Source organism: Enoplosus armatus, chromosome 24 (assembly GCF_043641665.1).
Source record: "Enoplosus armatus isolate fEnoArm2 chromosome 24, fEnoArm2.hap1, whole genome shotgun sequence".
NCBI lineage: Eukaryota > Metazoa > Chordata > Actinopteri > Centrarchiformes > Enoplosidae > Enoplosus > Enoplosus armatus.
The window spans coordinates 295,537-309,378 of record NC_092203.1 but is presented as its reverse complement, the minus strand read 5'-3'; the positions used below and the strand labels follow the sequence as shown (position 1 = coordinate 309,378).

General features: G+C 42.0%; 1 protein-coding gene across 1 annotated transcript in view; it reads left to right on the top strand.

The window, feature by feature from the left end:
- The first annotated feature begins 300 nt into the window (after positions 1–300).
- Positions 301–13,842, top strand: part of LOC139306960 (double-stranded RNA-specific editase 1-like) — a 29,818-nt gene continuing 16,276 nt past the window's right edge. Inside the window, exons 1-2 of the mRNA XM_070930924.1 lie at positions 301–441; positions 3,034–3,040. Of these exons, the coding sequence (XP_070787025.1) occupies positions 301–441; positions 3,034–3,040 (148 nt within the window). The remainder of the gene's footprint in view (positions 442–3,033; positions 3,041–13,842) is intronic.

Below are 13,842 nucleotides of genomic sequence, written 5' to 3'. Positions count from 1 at the left end.
GGGCGTTGAAAGAGAGAGGAGAGGGAAGCTAGAGAGAGACAGAGGAGGGGGGGGGGGGGAGGAGGAGGAGGAGACCAGGAGACATCCCAGCCCATTTATCTGACAGCCATTTACCACAGCGAGCCAATGTGCCATCAGCTCTGTGCCTGCTTCATGGTAGACTGGCTGTCCCTCCCCTTCTCTGTCCAAAGTTGTATAGGCATACTCTGTGTCTATACTTAGCATTAGGCTGAGAGTGGGGAACACATCAGAGCCTGCAGGGTATCTGAGGGGACAGATCAGCGTCTGTGAGCCAGAGTCATGGCTCTGCTGCTGGACAGCTCTCGCACCACAGCAGCCTACTGCTGCCTGATCCGCCGCAGGTTCAAGAGGAGGAGGAAGAAACGGTCCGAGCGTAAAGGTATTCCTCCGTACTGCACCTGGTGCGTCCCTCTGGCGTCTGTCAGTCTGTTGTGTGTGTGTTAGAGGACTAGAGTGTACTCTATACTGACTTTGGAACAGCGCTGCCGTTTGGAAGATTGTGTAAGCCCATCGTGGGAAGGTCAGATGAATCCCAGAGGGCTGCTGTTTGAAATGATCGGTGTGTTTCGGAGCTGCTTGTTGTCCTACACTTTATGTTGTGATGATTCCTGCTGTATGAATGCGCTGGTTAGAACAAGGCAAAACTCTGAAGTATCTGACATTTTAAGTTTTCATTGATCTAATCTCTCATGTCACTGGTTACTGTGTTTTTTCTTTGCTTTTTTGGTGGTTGTCTTTTTTTAAACTTATTTTACCTGTAGGCATCAACTTTAATGGCTTTATCATGGAAATTGCACAAGATAATAGTTTTCATCGAAACCCAGTGTATTTAAGGTCTTTACAAGGCATTTATGCTTCTGCGACTATACAACATCAAAACAAACATGCAAAGAGAAGCATTTTTGTTATTATGTCAGTTATTTATTTATAACGTGTCTTGATTTCTTAATTTACTGCACAAAGTCAAATAACAGAAACATAAAATGTGATATCAAAACAGAAAAATAAATCATTTGAAGTGTATTGCATTGACATTAGTACCCAGCAGGTACTGCATATAAAGTTTAAGAATGTGATAACAACGGCCCATATTTCTTTCTAAACATGAACACATGAGGTAAACATTTTTGTTACAGACCCTCTCAGAAAAAAAAGATGGATTTTATTTTCTTAGTTTTTTAGTTATACATCTCGTTTAATTTAACAAAATTAAATATGTTACATATAAAAGGTATTTTTGTATGCAGATAGATCATCTTTTTGTGGTTTTATACAAACCATGGCTGACTTGTTTTCCTATTAGTATTTCCCATACACTTCAATCTCCCTAGTGATCAGAGTGAAGTTTGTCCAGTTTGAAGTTTGTGTTATTGTGTTTGAATTTGAAGCTTTGTTGAATTATTATTGCCAGTATTATCAGTATCAACCTGGATTGACCTGATTACTGAATGTATTGAAGTTCAAAATATCATAATGAGGTAACAGCTTTAACAAATATACAATCAAATAACATAGGATTTGTCGTAATATTCAGTTTTAGTTCAAAATAAATTTGGAATACCACCTTTAACATTAATGGATATTTCTACCAATAAGTCAAGCATGCGTTTGAAAAACGATTACAAAGTCATCGGAGTGTTTGCGGGGTATTCAGTTACATTGTTCTGTAAAAATGTAGTTAGTTAGTTATGAAAACAGGACACATGCTTAGAGTGATTTTTCTGCTGCTAACTTCCTGGACCAGGACCAGACCGAAAAAGGTCTGGTCCTGAAAACTGCAGTGCAATCTGGGAATTCTTTTGGCCTCACATACTTCAACCAAGTACTGGAGGGAGCTCACAGATATCACACCTCAAACACTGAGATGACCATAAAGGGTTAGAGAATTGTGGCCAACGTATCTACTCAGCAGGACATTTTAAAGTGTAAAAATCTACTTGTCAGAGCTCTCTGGTGGACAAAGTCATGGAGACGTGTTTCCGTTTCTGGCATTTCTTCACTGGCATTCCTTGTTACTATTGGCTGACACATGGGGCAATATGATGTACTGTATTTGTGATAAGCTAATATGTGCCAGGGTTCACCTGCCATGTTGCACTTGAAAATAAGTGTCCTTCTTGTAGATGTGAACTCAGAGGTTATACATGCATGTGCCCTGGTGAGGATTTTAGAACTGATATGGGTCAATTAAAGAAAACAAAAAATGCTCTTGATCCTGAGCCTGATCTTGCAGATCAACTGGCAACATTCCTACTGAAAACTATACCTAGATCACTTGTGCCAAGCACGGTCGCCTTCCTCTGACATACAGGATGAGTCCCTGAAGTAACCAACTTCTGGGTAAAGGGTTTCATTGCATTCATTCCAGCTTTCTACAGTTGAAAAGTAACTCAAACATCTGCACAAAAGATGTTTTGTGCAGGCAGTCTGCCCCTTGTGTATTGACCATTATTGCAAGAATACAAACTACCACTATCCTATAAATCCAAGGGATTGTGATATACTGTATTGCAGAATGGCTTATTGTCCCTTCCCTAGTGTGTGTATATAAATGTTAAAAGTTTGATGCCTAATATCTGACCTGCATGTCACCCAGATATACCCTCATAATTCCAGACTGATAACAAATAATGGGCATAAGGAAATGACATTTAAGAGTTGCTGAATTTAAAGCTGCCTTCTCAGTATCACACGTTTGATGTGAAACTCAATAAAAGCTGATAGACAGTCACAGCTCGTTTGAGGTTTGACTCCTATTAAAGCTCTGAAGTTGAAATGTGAACCAGAGAGAGGATTGGCTTCAACACTTAAAAGTATTCAGACTACTAACCAGTGATCACCTGCTTTATATATAATGGGTTAGGGTTAGGGTTAACACTGAATTAAGCATTAGCCAGTAGTATTACTGCATTTCCTTGCTTTACTAGTACTGACAGAAACCCTGCTGCTCCCTGCAGCCACTTTAAGTGTTACATCCTGTTTTAATTTGTTTTTTCCTGTTGATCCCTCTAGGTTGAGGGTAGGTCTTCTGACTGGCAGGCACCTGTGCTGACTATTGGGCTGAGTCTGTACCGGCAGGCCCCGTTGTTCAGCTCTTTATCTCACTCCATCCTGTTGGAATCTGTTTTTTTTCAGTTATTCATTAATAATAAACATGCAGTAAACTTCTCTCCTGGTATTGTGTCCATTGTTATGTTCAGTGTTATAGCCGGCCATCACCGGGACCTAAACCAAGTTTCTGGTTAGTTTGTGAGGTCATCTTTGCACAGCCTCATGAGGTGGTTTGTTGAACTTGCCCAATTGAGTAAGCAGGCGGGTGCTGCAGAGGCTAGCACCACTTTCTTATTTTTTTGTGTGATAGCCTCACTGACGATAAATAGGTAAAGTAAGGTAGTAATCCTGCAGGTAAATGGGGAACTGGGTATAGTTCTAGAGTAGTTTTGCAGAGCCAGACCTATCTCCACACTTCGGAGAAAGGTCAGGTCTGGCTCAACTCTTTGTCATTCTGGGATAGAGGAAAATATGCTAGTTTATATTTCTTAAAACCAATCACAATCGTCTTGGGTGGCACTAGCCCAGGATGCAGCGATGGTGCCCTCCCAAAACAATAACACATAGATTGCTGAAGGGGAGGAGAATTCCGACTGAAATAGTCGCCCAATGGCAGACTTATCCCGACAGCCTACATTGGGTGAGTCAGACTAGCTTTAGAGTTAGACGTGTCTTAAGGGCAGCATGTGGCATGATGAATATTTGGGGTTTAGCGTTGAGCATTCAAAGTAAAGCTGTTTCACATGTTTAACCCTTGCACCTTTTGTGCGAGGCTGGTAATTTAGAAGCAATTTTGGATTGTGCTCACTTTTCCTTGTGAGTTTATTGTGTAGTCTGAATGTGTGTTGTACTTCAAGGGGTATTGAAAGTACTGACGGTACTTTAGTTTGGGTGACAGGTTCTTGACACTCATTTGTGCTTGTTAGCTGTGATTTGCTTGTGGCTTATACTCGCCACTCGTACAGCTTTTGTAACCCCTTTGCAAGCTTGGAGTCCCAGTGGAGACATTTGTGGTTTGGTGGCATTTGTAGTTGATGAAACGTGACATTGCATGGTTTAGCAGGCCTGAGTGTTTAACTTCAATGTATATGCTACTATCGTGTCGCTCATAGAGTAGAACTACAGATTGAGGCAAAGGAAGGGGAGCAGGTAAGGCATCATGAGCTGGAACGTGAAAAACTGAGACTTGCACGTGATACAGAACTCAGGGAGATAGAGTTACAAGCAAAGGCGGAAAGTAGAACGACTGATAAATACACAACTGGACATTGCTGTTGCAGTGTGTTCTTGGTGGTAAAGCTCAGGAGCTAACTTTGGATAAAATCACAGACTATGACACTGTTAAAGCTATTTTGCATTCCTATGAGTCAGTGTCAGAAGCCTATAGACAGCGTTTTTGTAGCCACTCCAAAGGTGAAAAGCAAACCTTTTGTTTGGTGCACCTCACAAAACGTGGAGACGAAAGAGCAGCTGCTACAGTTGATTCTTCTGGAATAGAATAAAAACTGTAGAGCACGCTGCTGCATATGCTGGTGAGTATGGAGGAGTTCCAGCCTGACACTAAAACCCATACTCTCTCTCAGCGTTCACGCTTTTCCAGCAAAGCTCCTTGTGGTAATTCTACTCTTTATGTTTCCGGTAGCAAAGCCTCCAGTTCTAGAAGTGGAAGCTCGGTTAGCGCTTGTTTCTACTGCAAAGCGGAAGAAGCAGAAACCTAAACTTGTGGCTTTAACGTGCTCCGCCAGCTCCCTGCTGTTGACCCTGAGCAAGAGCCATGCTGCTCAGACGCTTCTGAACCCTCAGGCTTTGAGTCATTTTTCACTGAAGGCTTTGTAGCGATGTCTGAGTCTGACCGCGCCATACCCTTTGTAAATTGCAGGATACGTCTATACTCCTGCATGGAGTGTTACTCCTGTCTGAATAGACTTTCTCTGGGCACCTCTGTATGCAGTTTACTGAGTACTGGTCCATGCATTGTTGGCTACACAGCCCGCAAGAATGCTACCAGACAAGAACATCTCCTACCCATTCTTTCTCGCCGTCACCTCCTGCCAGCGTGTGCAACAAGTGACAACCTTACTCCTCTTCATGACCACACACATCTGCTCAGCTACTAGATTAACATATCAGAAATATTTTGGGGGTCTGAATGCCCACTTACTTCACAATGGCAGATAAAGAGCAGCACACAGACTTTCCCCCAATCTTTTCAATAGGAAGCATCTGATACTGTGTTATACAGTGGCTGACAGTCCCAATCTACAGTGTCAATTGCAAGAGTGACTCGCACTTCTGAGTGATGTGAGTAGTTTTTATCAAGAAACAGATTTCTTACAAAAACACTGATATCATCGCTCTAATGGCAAAGTCTACAAATGCTCAGAAGTCTGTCACCACCTCACCACATCCCTGTCGAACCCTGCGCACTCCTCACAGCATTCATATCATCGAACTGTGCCAGATATTTTGAAAAAGAATCAATTAATTAAGAAAATTTTGCAGAAGTATTTACTTCATCACTTAGTAAATGCAAGATGTGTGTGTGTCTAGTCTTTGGTGGAGTGTCCCTGGTTGAACATGCGTTTGCTCTTGAGATACTGTCCTGAGGCACAGACCAGCACTCCAGCTCTGCTCACATCATTTTCTGTTCCAGCCTGCTTCATTGGCTCTGTGCATGATTGCAAACGTCTGCTAATATTTTCACTGGCTGCAAAACTCAAGTGCACTTAATCCTCACATTAATTCAAATTTCAGCTATCGCCACGAAAAGCCAAAGCAGCAGGTGCACTGCAATTTTTCATCTTTTTATCCCACTCGGGAATATTCAATTTAGCCTAACTGTTATTCATGGAGAATGTGGTAAACAGTATTAATGTGTTTAAAAAAAAAAATAAAAAGCCATTGTACATACTTTGCATGCGGGGCGAGTAAGAAGCCCATCATTTCCGTGTCCCTGCTAAGCGGGGTGTTGTGAGATGAACTGAAGTGTGAGTTTAATCTACTGGGAGCAAAAGTGAATTTCAGACGAGGTATAAGCCGATGTGCTCTGTGAGGCGTGTACGGCACGCCGCTGCTAAGGGATGTGTCTGTCGGCCCAAAACCGCAGCCGCAGATCTCTGTCTGGCAAACAGCCGCTGCTCTGTGATGTGGAGGAGTTGATACAGTCCCCCACCTCCCCTTACCACTCCTCACCCCCCACCCCACCCCTCCCTCTGCCCTGCAGCTGGGGTTTGGCCTGAAGCTCTGCTGATAACCCAGACTCTCTTCTGAAACCCCCGAGGCTCAGGGATGTGAGCTCTGCTGGGGGCTCTGACACCCCCCTCCACCCCCACAGTCCATCCAACGCTGCATCAGACAGGTAGAGAAGGAGGCAGCGCCACAGCATGACAGACTCATGTATCAGTTTTACTAATATTGACTTTTAATTTAAGACAAGATTTCCATTTACAATACACTCATTTTATCAGTTGAAATCAGATGAGCCGTGACAGCAGATTATTCCACTCGTCACTAATAAAGATACACCATATGTAGTTAAATTGTCCTGTCGGGCGTCAAATCCTCTGCACCAACATAATAATGAATCAGAACTGAAGAGTAAAATACAAAGGTAGCTGCAGTCACATGAACCAGTTTTCTCTGAAGTTTCAGACTGTAAATCATGCAAAAGTGCTCAAAAGTAAAACCCAAGGGGATTTTTGGTGATATGAGAAGTATTGTGGCCAAAATGGAAACACTTTTAACTGTTACCTTTAAGCTCTCGGTCTCTCTGAAACGTGGCTAACTCCAACAACTCCATCAGGTGTTTTTTAGCATTCCAGGTTATAGTGCCTATAGACGAGCAAACATGATGTTATGATCTATGTTAATGAAGGCATTCGGTGTAAACAAACTGCCGTATGATACTCCAGAATGTGCTGGAGTTACCAGTACTCTCTCCCCTGAAATGTCCTGTAATGTAATTGCACTGCATCGACCACAAACTGGACAAGATGTGTTTATCTGATGCTCTCAAAAAATTGAATGGCAAAGAGGTGCTGAGATGATATATAAGCATGAATTACGTTCTCTAAATCAGCATGAGATAAAGACGACTTTTGATAAATTTCTGAGTTGAAGAAAGCAGGACTGCATGACTCTCTTTACCTGCTCCTCAAAGGTTCGGTTACTGTCAAAAAACGCTTATATTATCCTACCTAAATCTAAACCTACCATTACCATGAGACTGTGACAGAGCGGCTTATAACTAATTACTGCACAGTGGCAGAAATTACACTAAGTTTTACAAATATAAAAGCTCCATGGATTAAAAAATGAATGGACTAATTAATGACCGGGTTAATGGACCTTGAATGCAGTTGGAGGTGTCCTGTCAACAGTTTTACAGACGTCTCTTTATAATGGTGGTCTAGGGGGCTGAGTAGCTGCGCTGTGTCCAGCTCTCTTAATGCATCCATGATCCATCTGCCCGACCTGCTCCCTACATGGACTTTGTTGCTCTGTAACATCACCTGACTTCCTCCTTTGCTCTCGTCATCATTACTATGACCACTAGGTGGGCTGTCACTTGACAAGAAACGGTTTTGGGGCACTTGCTGAAACGGCGTTCTTCTTGGGAGGACAGTCTCACTTTTTTTCCATCCTTCATAGAGACACCTGGTCACCATAACCAGGCAGCTCCCAACTCGCGTTTAAACTCAGGTGGGGAGGAGGGTCACGATGGAGAGATGGCTGACATGCATTGACCTATTCTGATCCGCTGCAGCAGAAACCAAACTATTGTTTTTAAATCACTGAGCAGAGAAATCTGTCCTTTTGTGGTATCGGAGGGGTTAACTCAACAGTGTGTAAAACCGGCAGTGAAATCAGCATCTTTGGTCCATGAATCTGTGTGACCATGTGTCCGCCTTTAAAGAACGTAGAAACAAAAGAAAAAAAGAGAATAACTGGCAAAACATAAATGGCATGTTCATTAATGTTCTAACTGCCTAAGTTGATCACAGCTGAGACATAGACAGTAACTTTGAAGCGTGCAGAGACATACCCTGCTTGTTAGGCATCAGTAGATAGCACCACCACCCTCCACCTCCACCTGCCCGTCCATCAGCTCCCGGTCTCGCTAATCCTGAGGCCGTGGGGTGTGAAATTCAACATCAGCCCTGAGCTTCCCGTCCTAACCCCTCTCTCTCCCTCTCTCTCTGGGAGATAGCGGAGGACCTGGCCTTGCCTTGACTGGGGTGAGGAGAACAGTGATAGCCATCTGTCGTGCGCGGCGAGGCCGGTGATGCAGAGAGAATGGGGTGGAGGAGGGTCAGCGAGTGCAAGGGGGAACTTGAATCTGTCGCGCCGACCTTCTGAGACCTTCTGAAAAATAAGAAAAAGTCAGGAAAACAACTGAGTTAAGCAAAGGCAAAGCATGCCGCCTCAGGTCAGCTGGTCAGAGGGGGCATTGATAGACATCTGTCACACGGGCATTAAAGCCATCAGAGTACAACAGTTTCATTATGCAACTGATGCTCATGTACAGAGTGACTGCAGCGGCAGAATTAGCTTCATTTTGTAGAATAGTGCTACAAACTGTTGAATTGGTGAAAAGTCAGGCTCTAGAACTCCCACAGATCTCTTTCATAGTTGTTAAGGAATATGAAAAAGCTGCATTTCATATAAGTGTCAGTTTTGGTGTTCTCAAAGCAATGCTTCAACAATTTGGGAAATTAACTTACCTGCATTCAGAAAAAAGAATCCAGTGTGTGCCAGACTTCAGTCAATTCCTAGTCACCACTTACATCAAAGAGTCAGCTAGATTTTGTTCAGAGTTATGATGGTGTACAAACCTGGCAGCACCCCAGTCCTGTTCGGACCTTTGTTATGTTGAGCTACTGTAGGTCTAGGAAACATTTCAAAGCCTAAGCTTATTGCTCCTGAAACCAAAACAAATTCTCGTTTTTGATTTCAACACGTGTTGAATACGTCTTTATTAATTTATGTAATGGCAACCCCTTGGCCTGTCAGAGAAAATAACCCTATAGCCCAACAGACTGACTTCTCAATTGAGCTGAAACCTGAGGCTAAAAACCTTTTCTTTTACAAAGCGGGAGTTGTAAAATTACCCCTCTAAGGAGATGTACTCCCATGGGGAAACACTCTTGCTCTACTGGTTCCTCAGCATGCGTGTCTCCATGTCCCAGTTGGCCACCACAGGCGGAGCTTTCACAAGCATGTAGTCGACAGCAATTTTCAGGCCCAGGAGGCCCAGGCTACCTGTGCTAGCGTTAAATGAGAGTGTGTGCTAGGGGAACAGTAGGGTGGAGGGGGAATAAACTGGCAAAGTATCTCGAAGTAGACAGCAGAGAGGCCTGAGGCTGACAGGAAAATATCTCACTGCAACACAAGCGTTCACAGCTGCAATAGAATTATTGAAGGTTTACAAACCATAGCATACCAACGTTTTGGTCGATTAAGGGATGTAGGATGTGCTGCACATTTTTGTTTTGCAGCTATGCATGCTTTATACATTCAAACATGGAGAAAGAAAGCCTTTGTATATCCAGAAAGGAGCATTCACTTTACAAAGGGACCTCCAGCTTGACTCTGTCAAAATTAGGTGACAGATTGGGTTCAAGCTACAAAAAAAAAAAAAAAATGGTGAAAAGCTGTATGAAAAAAGCAGCAAGGCTCAATTGGTGTGTTCATATTTGCTTAAGTCATTGAGTCTGTATTCATGGTAGGAAATTGAAGAAACCCAATTAGATTTCTTCTGGAGAATAATAGTTTATTTGACAGAAACACACATAACTGAGTTTCTAATTGTCATGCACATGGGTCACATGTCAAAAGCCAAAGACTTCAGACAGGGTAAGTGACAGCAGTGCAACAAAATGAAAGATAATTACAGCATTTAGCAGTAAAGCATTTCAAATAAAATGTAGTTTAATTTAATATTCTGACTTAAACTGACACGTAACTCATTTAGTTCAGTTTCTTTTGCGCATTTAACAATACGGAATGTTAAAACTACACTAAACAATGTTTTTATATTAACAATGGATCGAATGACCTATGTGTAATGTGAAAGGAGTAGCTTGTAGTGGTCTGTGAATTCACAGAGAATTATCACCAATTCTGCAGGTTTAGCCACTTTCAGCTCATTGTTTTGGTTTTATGGCCGTGATCTGCAACATCCCCACCTCAGATGACTTTGAGCTAAATACATAAGCTTATAAGAGACGCATAAGTCACTCATGTGCTCATTGGCCCTGAGGTTTCATTTAAAATGCGCTATCAAAGCCCTCTCTCTTTCTCGGTCCCCTCTGCAGTATGGAAGTAGATAATCCACTTAATTGCTTTACCTTCAGGAAGGCTGGCACTTCTCCTTGGCCCCCAGTGGAGAGGGCACTACAATGGTTTGAATAGTTTGCTGTCAGCAGCACAAATGTCTCTGGGAGGGCAGGGGAGGGTGGGCAGTGCGATGGTCTGCATGGAAGCCCTGTTGGTTAAGTGAGTCGCATTAGCGTGTGGAATTGATACAGCATTCGCCCTGCCCCTCCAGCTACTGCCAGGGCCACACGGCAAATTAAAGCCGTCATAAAGATTTCACAGAGTCCCTGTGAAAATGTTAGAAAGATGGCCGAAGCCTGCAAGTGTCCTTGGGAGGCAGTGGGGGATTTATTTTCTGTAGTTCAGCAGCGCTGGTGCAACACAGCTAAATTAGAGGGCTGTTTTAACACTTAACACCAAAGTTTTTCTAATATACAGAGACGCAGTGGAGACAAAACCCACCTGAAGTTATTGTAAGCATATTTTTATTATTACAGTAGAGTTAAATGAGATACTACCTTTTAAGTCTTTATGACATTAGAATTGTAGCATCAGATTACTAGTGATAAATGAGTAGAAGCAAATGAATGATTGTAAATATATACTGTATATACCCTGATACAAATAAGCTATACATCAGCTGGGTAGATACAGAGATCAAATCTGCAAAGGTGACCTCTAGTCACTATTCTGTCCTAATGTCAAGGCAAACCACTGTGAAATAGGATAAGGTAAAATAAAATGAACACTTATAACTGCCAGTGTTTAACCAGTGGCTGTGTGATTAATGGCTGTTTACACACAAAAGTCACATTGTTATAACCCCTCAAAAACAGTCTTAGGGGAGTTATTCGGTGAAGATGTTTTGGCATGCAAAAGGCTTTGGTCCTAGAAATGATCTTTATAGAATACTACATTGTTCTCCCAATTCCCAATCCAATGTGGGTGTTTTGACTTGCATCATGTGTTGGCCTTGAGGTATTGATCCAGTGTCACTTTCCCACATTGTGAGGCTGAAAATGATTCACAGCTATGTGTTTTTGTGTTACGCCTGCTGCTTTATTCATTTATTTCCTCCTGTGATTGAATATAATGATTTTGCAGTTACATTAGGCAGATTCCGTTATGATTTTCTTGTAATCTGCTGCAAATGTCAAATTTCCATCCAGCTCCAGACGCCTGTGAAAAGTTAAGTGAATTTAAAACAGAAACTTCTGGAGAGGTGCAGGTTAATAAGCTTTCTATTTGTACCTTCTAAGCTGAAAAGGTCAGGCAATCATTTGTTGAATTGAGAAAACTTTACTGAAATGTCTTAATTTTGTGATAGTCAAAATGTCATGTTTTTCCAAAGTTGAATTACATTTATATTCTGGTACAATACCAAGCTGAAGATCCTATTTGATTTAGGGCAGTTAGATTATGGAAAGTTAGCCCTATCCAGTTTTTAAGCTCAATCTAATTGAGTTAAAAACTCAATTAGCTTGAGTTTTGTAAAGGATAAACAACATTTTCACCATGTGATGTGACTGTATGATACTGCCAGAAACTTCCCTCCAGTGTTTCCAGGTTTTTCCTCTCTGTTCCCTCTCATCCACCATCTCATCACCTCTCCCTGGCCTATCAATATGTCACACTCCGCTCCGTCAGGGTCCAATTTCTGCACGTCTCAAAATGCCATTTCATGGGGAGAAAATGGAGTTTGTGTGTGAGCACAGTGCTGCCGGCAATGTTAAAGAAAGTTTTTTTTTTTTTGTCTGCATCACATGTTTGAGGCCACCGCTTTTCCCCCTCATTGCTGTCTGCTTCTCCTCAGGATCAATCCATCTGCATTAGGCCACTAAAAGAGTTCTCTGACAGCTGTTTGCAGTTGTTTTCCCTCTCGGGCTGTGAGTGTAACTCGCTTCAAGCACCAGAAAAAAGCTCCAAAATCCATTTATCACTGTCGGCTCAGTCGCTGGTTACCGCTGATGGCTGATGTCCAAATCCTCTGTTCTTGCTGATGGGGTTCCCCGAGGGCTGCACGAGAGGCTGACATAGGCTATTGCCCCAGAGGTCGTGTTTCTGACATGTCTACGAATGTATGTGAGTGTATTATTTGAATTTCTCTCCCCACAGGAGTGATTAACAAAGCCATGACAGAAGGCATTTGATTCATTGGTATATTTAACAGGGACAGTGCACATTAATAAACATTACTGTAAATGCACCAGAGTTAGCCAAGAGGCTATTTTTCCTCTGTAGTCCCTGGGAAGATGTTACAAAACCCTAAAAACTGAATATTATAATATATATAGATTAAAATTAGAACGTTATTGAGATAATTTATAAGCATGCACAGCAATAATAAAGAGAGAAGAAAAAAAGTTAAAAAAATAAAAACATCATGCATGACATTAGATAACATTGTGAGGTAATATTTAAAAATGCAATACAGAGGCTCATAATACAAAGACATACAAAACAATGAATGGGGGATATTAATCTTAATAGAAATATGCACCGAATAAGACAACGTTTTGCTGCGTTAATAGACACTAACTGAAACATGCAAAGCACATGCAATATATAAAATACATAAATCTCTCTGGCACAATAAAAAACAAAGCCACAGGTACATGAGGGCAGACTTGCGATAGCAAGATAGCGACAGGTGACAGCAGACAGACGGGCACGTTCACAGCACAGACAGGCTGAGGTGCCAGTGAGTTTTAGTGCTGTCAGAGTTGAGTGCTAATTAGCCAGCTTAGAGCACATTTAAAGAAATGGTATGTGTCCAGTGGAGCCACTCCCAGTTAATAAGCCTCCCATCAATTCTCAGATTGATTTCCTTTCCAGGCAGCCGTTAGTTTCCATGAATTTCCGTAGACCATGAAAATCCACCCACAGGAATTTACTAGATCTATATTATTATATTATCAATCCTCGACGTCCGAAGTTCAAAGAGTAATTACAATGTATTATAACTTCTTATAAGAGTCTTATTTTTGTACTTTTGGCCATCATCTTTAATAGTAACATTATTCTCACTGAGTTTCAATTACTGGGCTCTTAGAATGTGGCAAAGTAGCTCAAATTAAGTCCAACAGGTCAAGAAACACAAGCAGTCAGACACTCGCAGGTTAGACAAACTTATTTGAATGAAAAAAGTGAAGATGAACAGTAAAATTACAACAGTCTGTTGTAAACATCAATCGCAGTTTACAGCCTGACTGCCTGCTTCACATTTGACTGACTACTTGTGCACTCTTCGTTTTCTTATTCAGTGCTGTGTTACTAGTTACATTGCTCGTGGTTCTTGCTCTGTTGGACCCGTTTTTAGTGATTTGCAGTGTTCCCAGATCTCAGCAACTGCTGCAAGTACAGTGTTATCATAACAGACAAATGATGGAAAAAAGCTAAGGAGACACATCTAAGACACCAGATGTGTTTGATGCAGTCGGCCCTCGTTGTGAT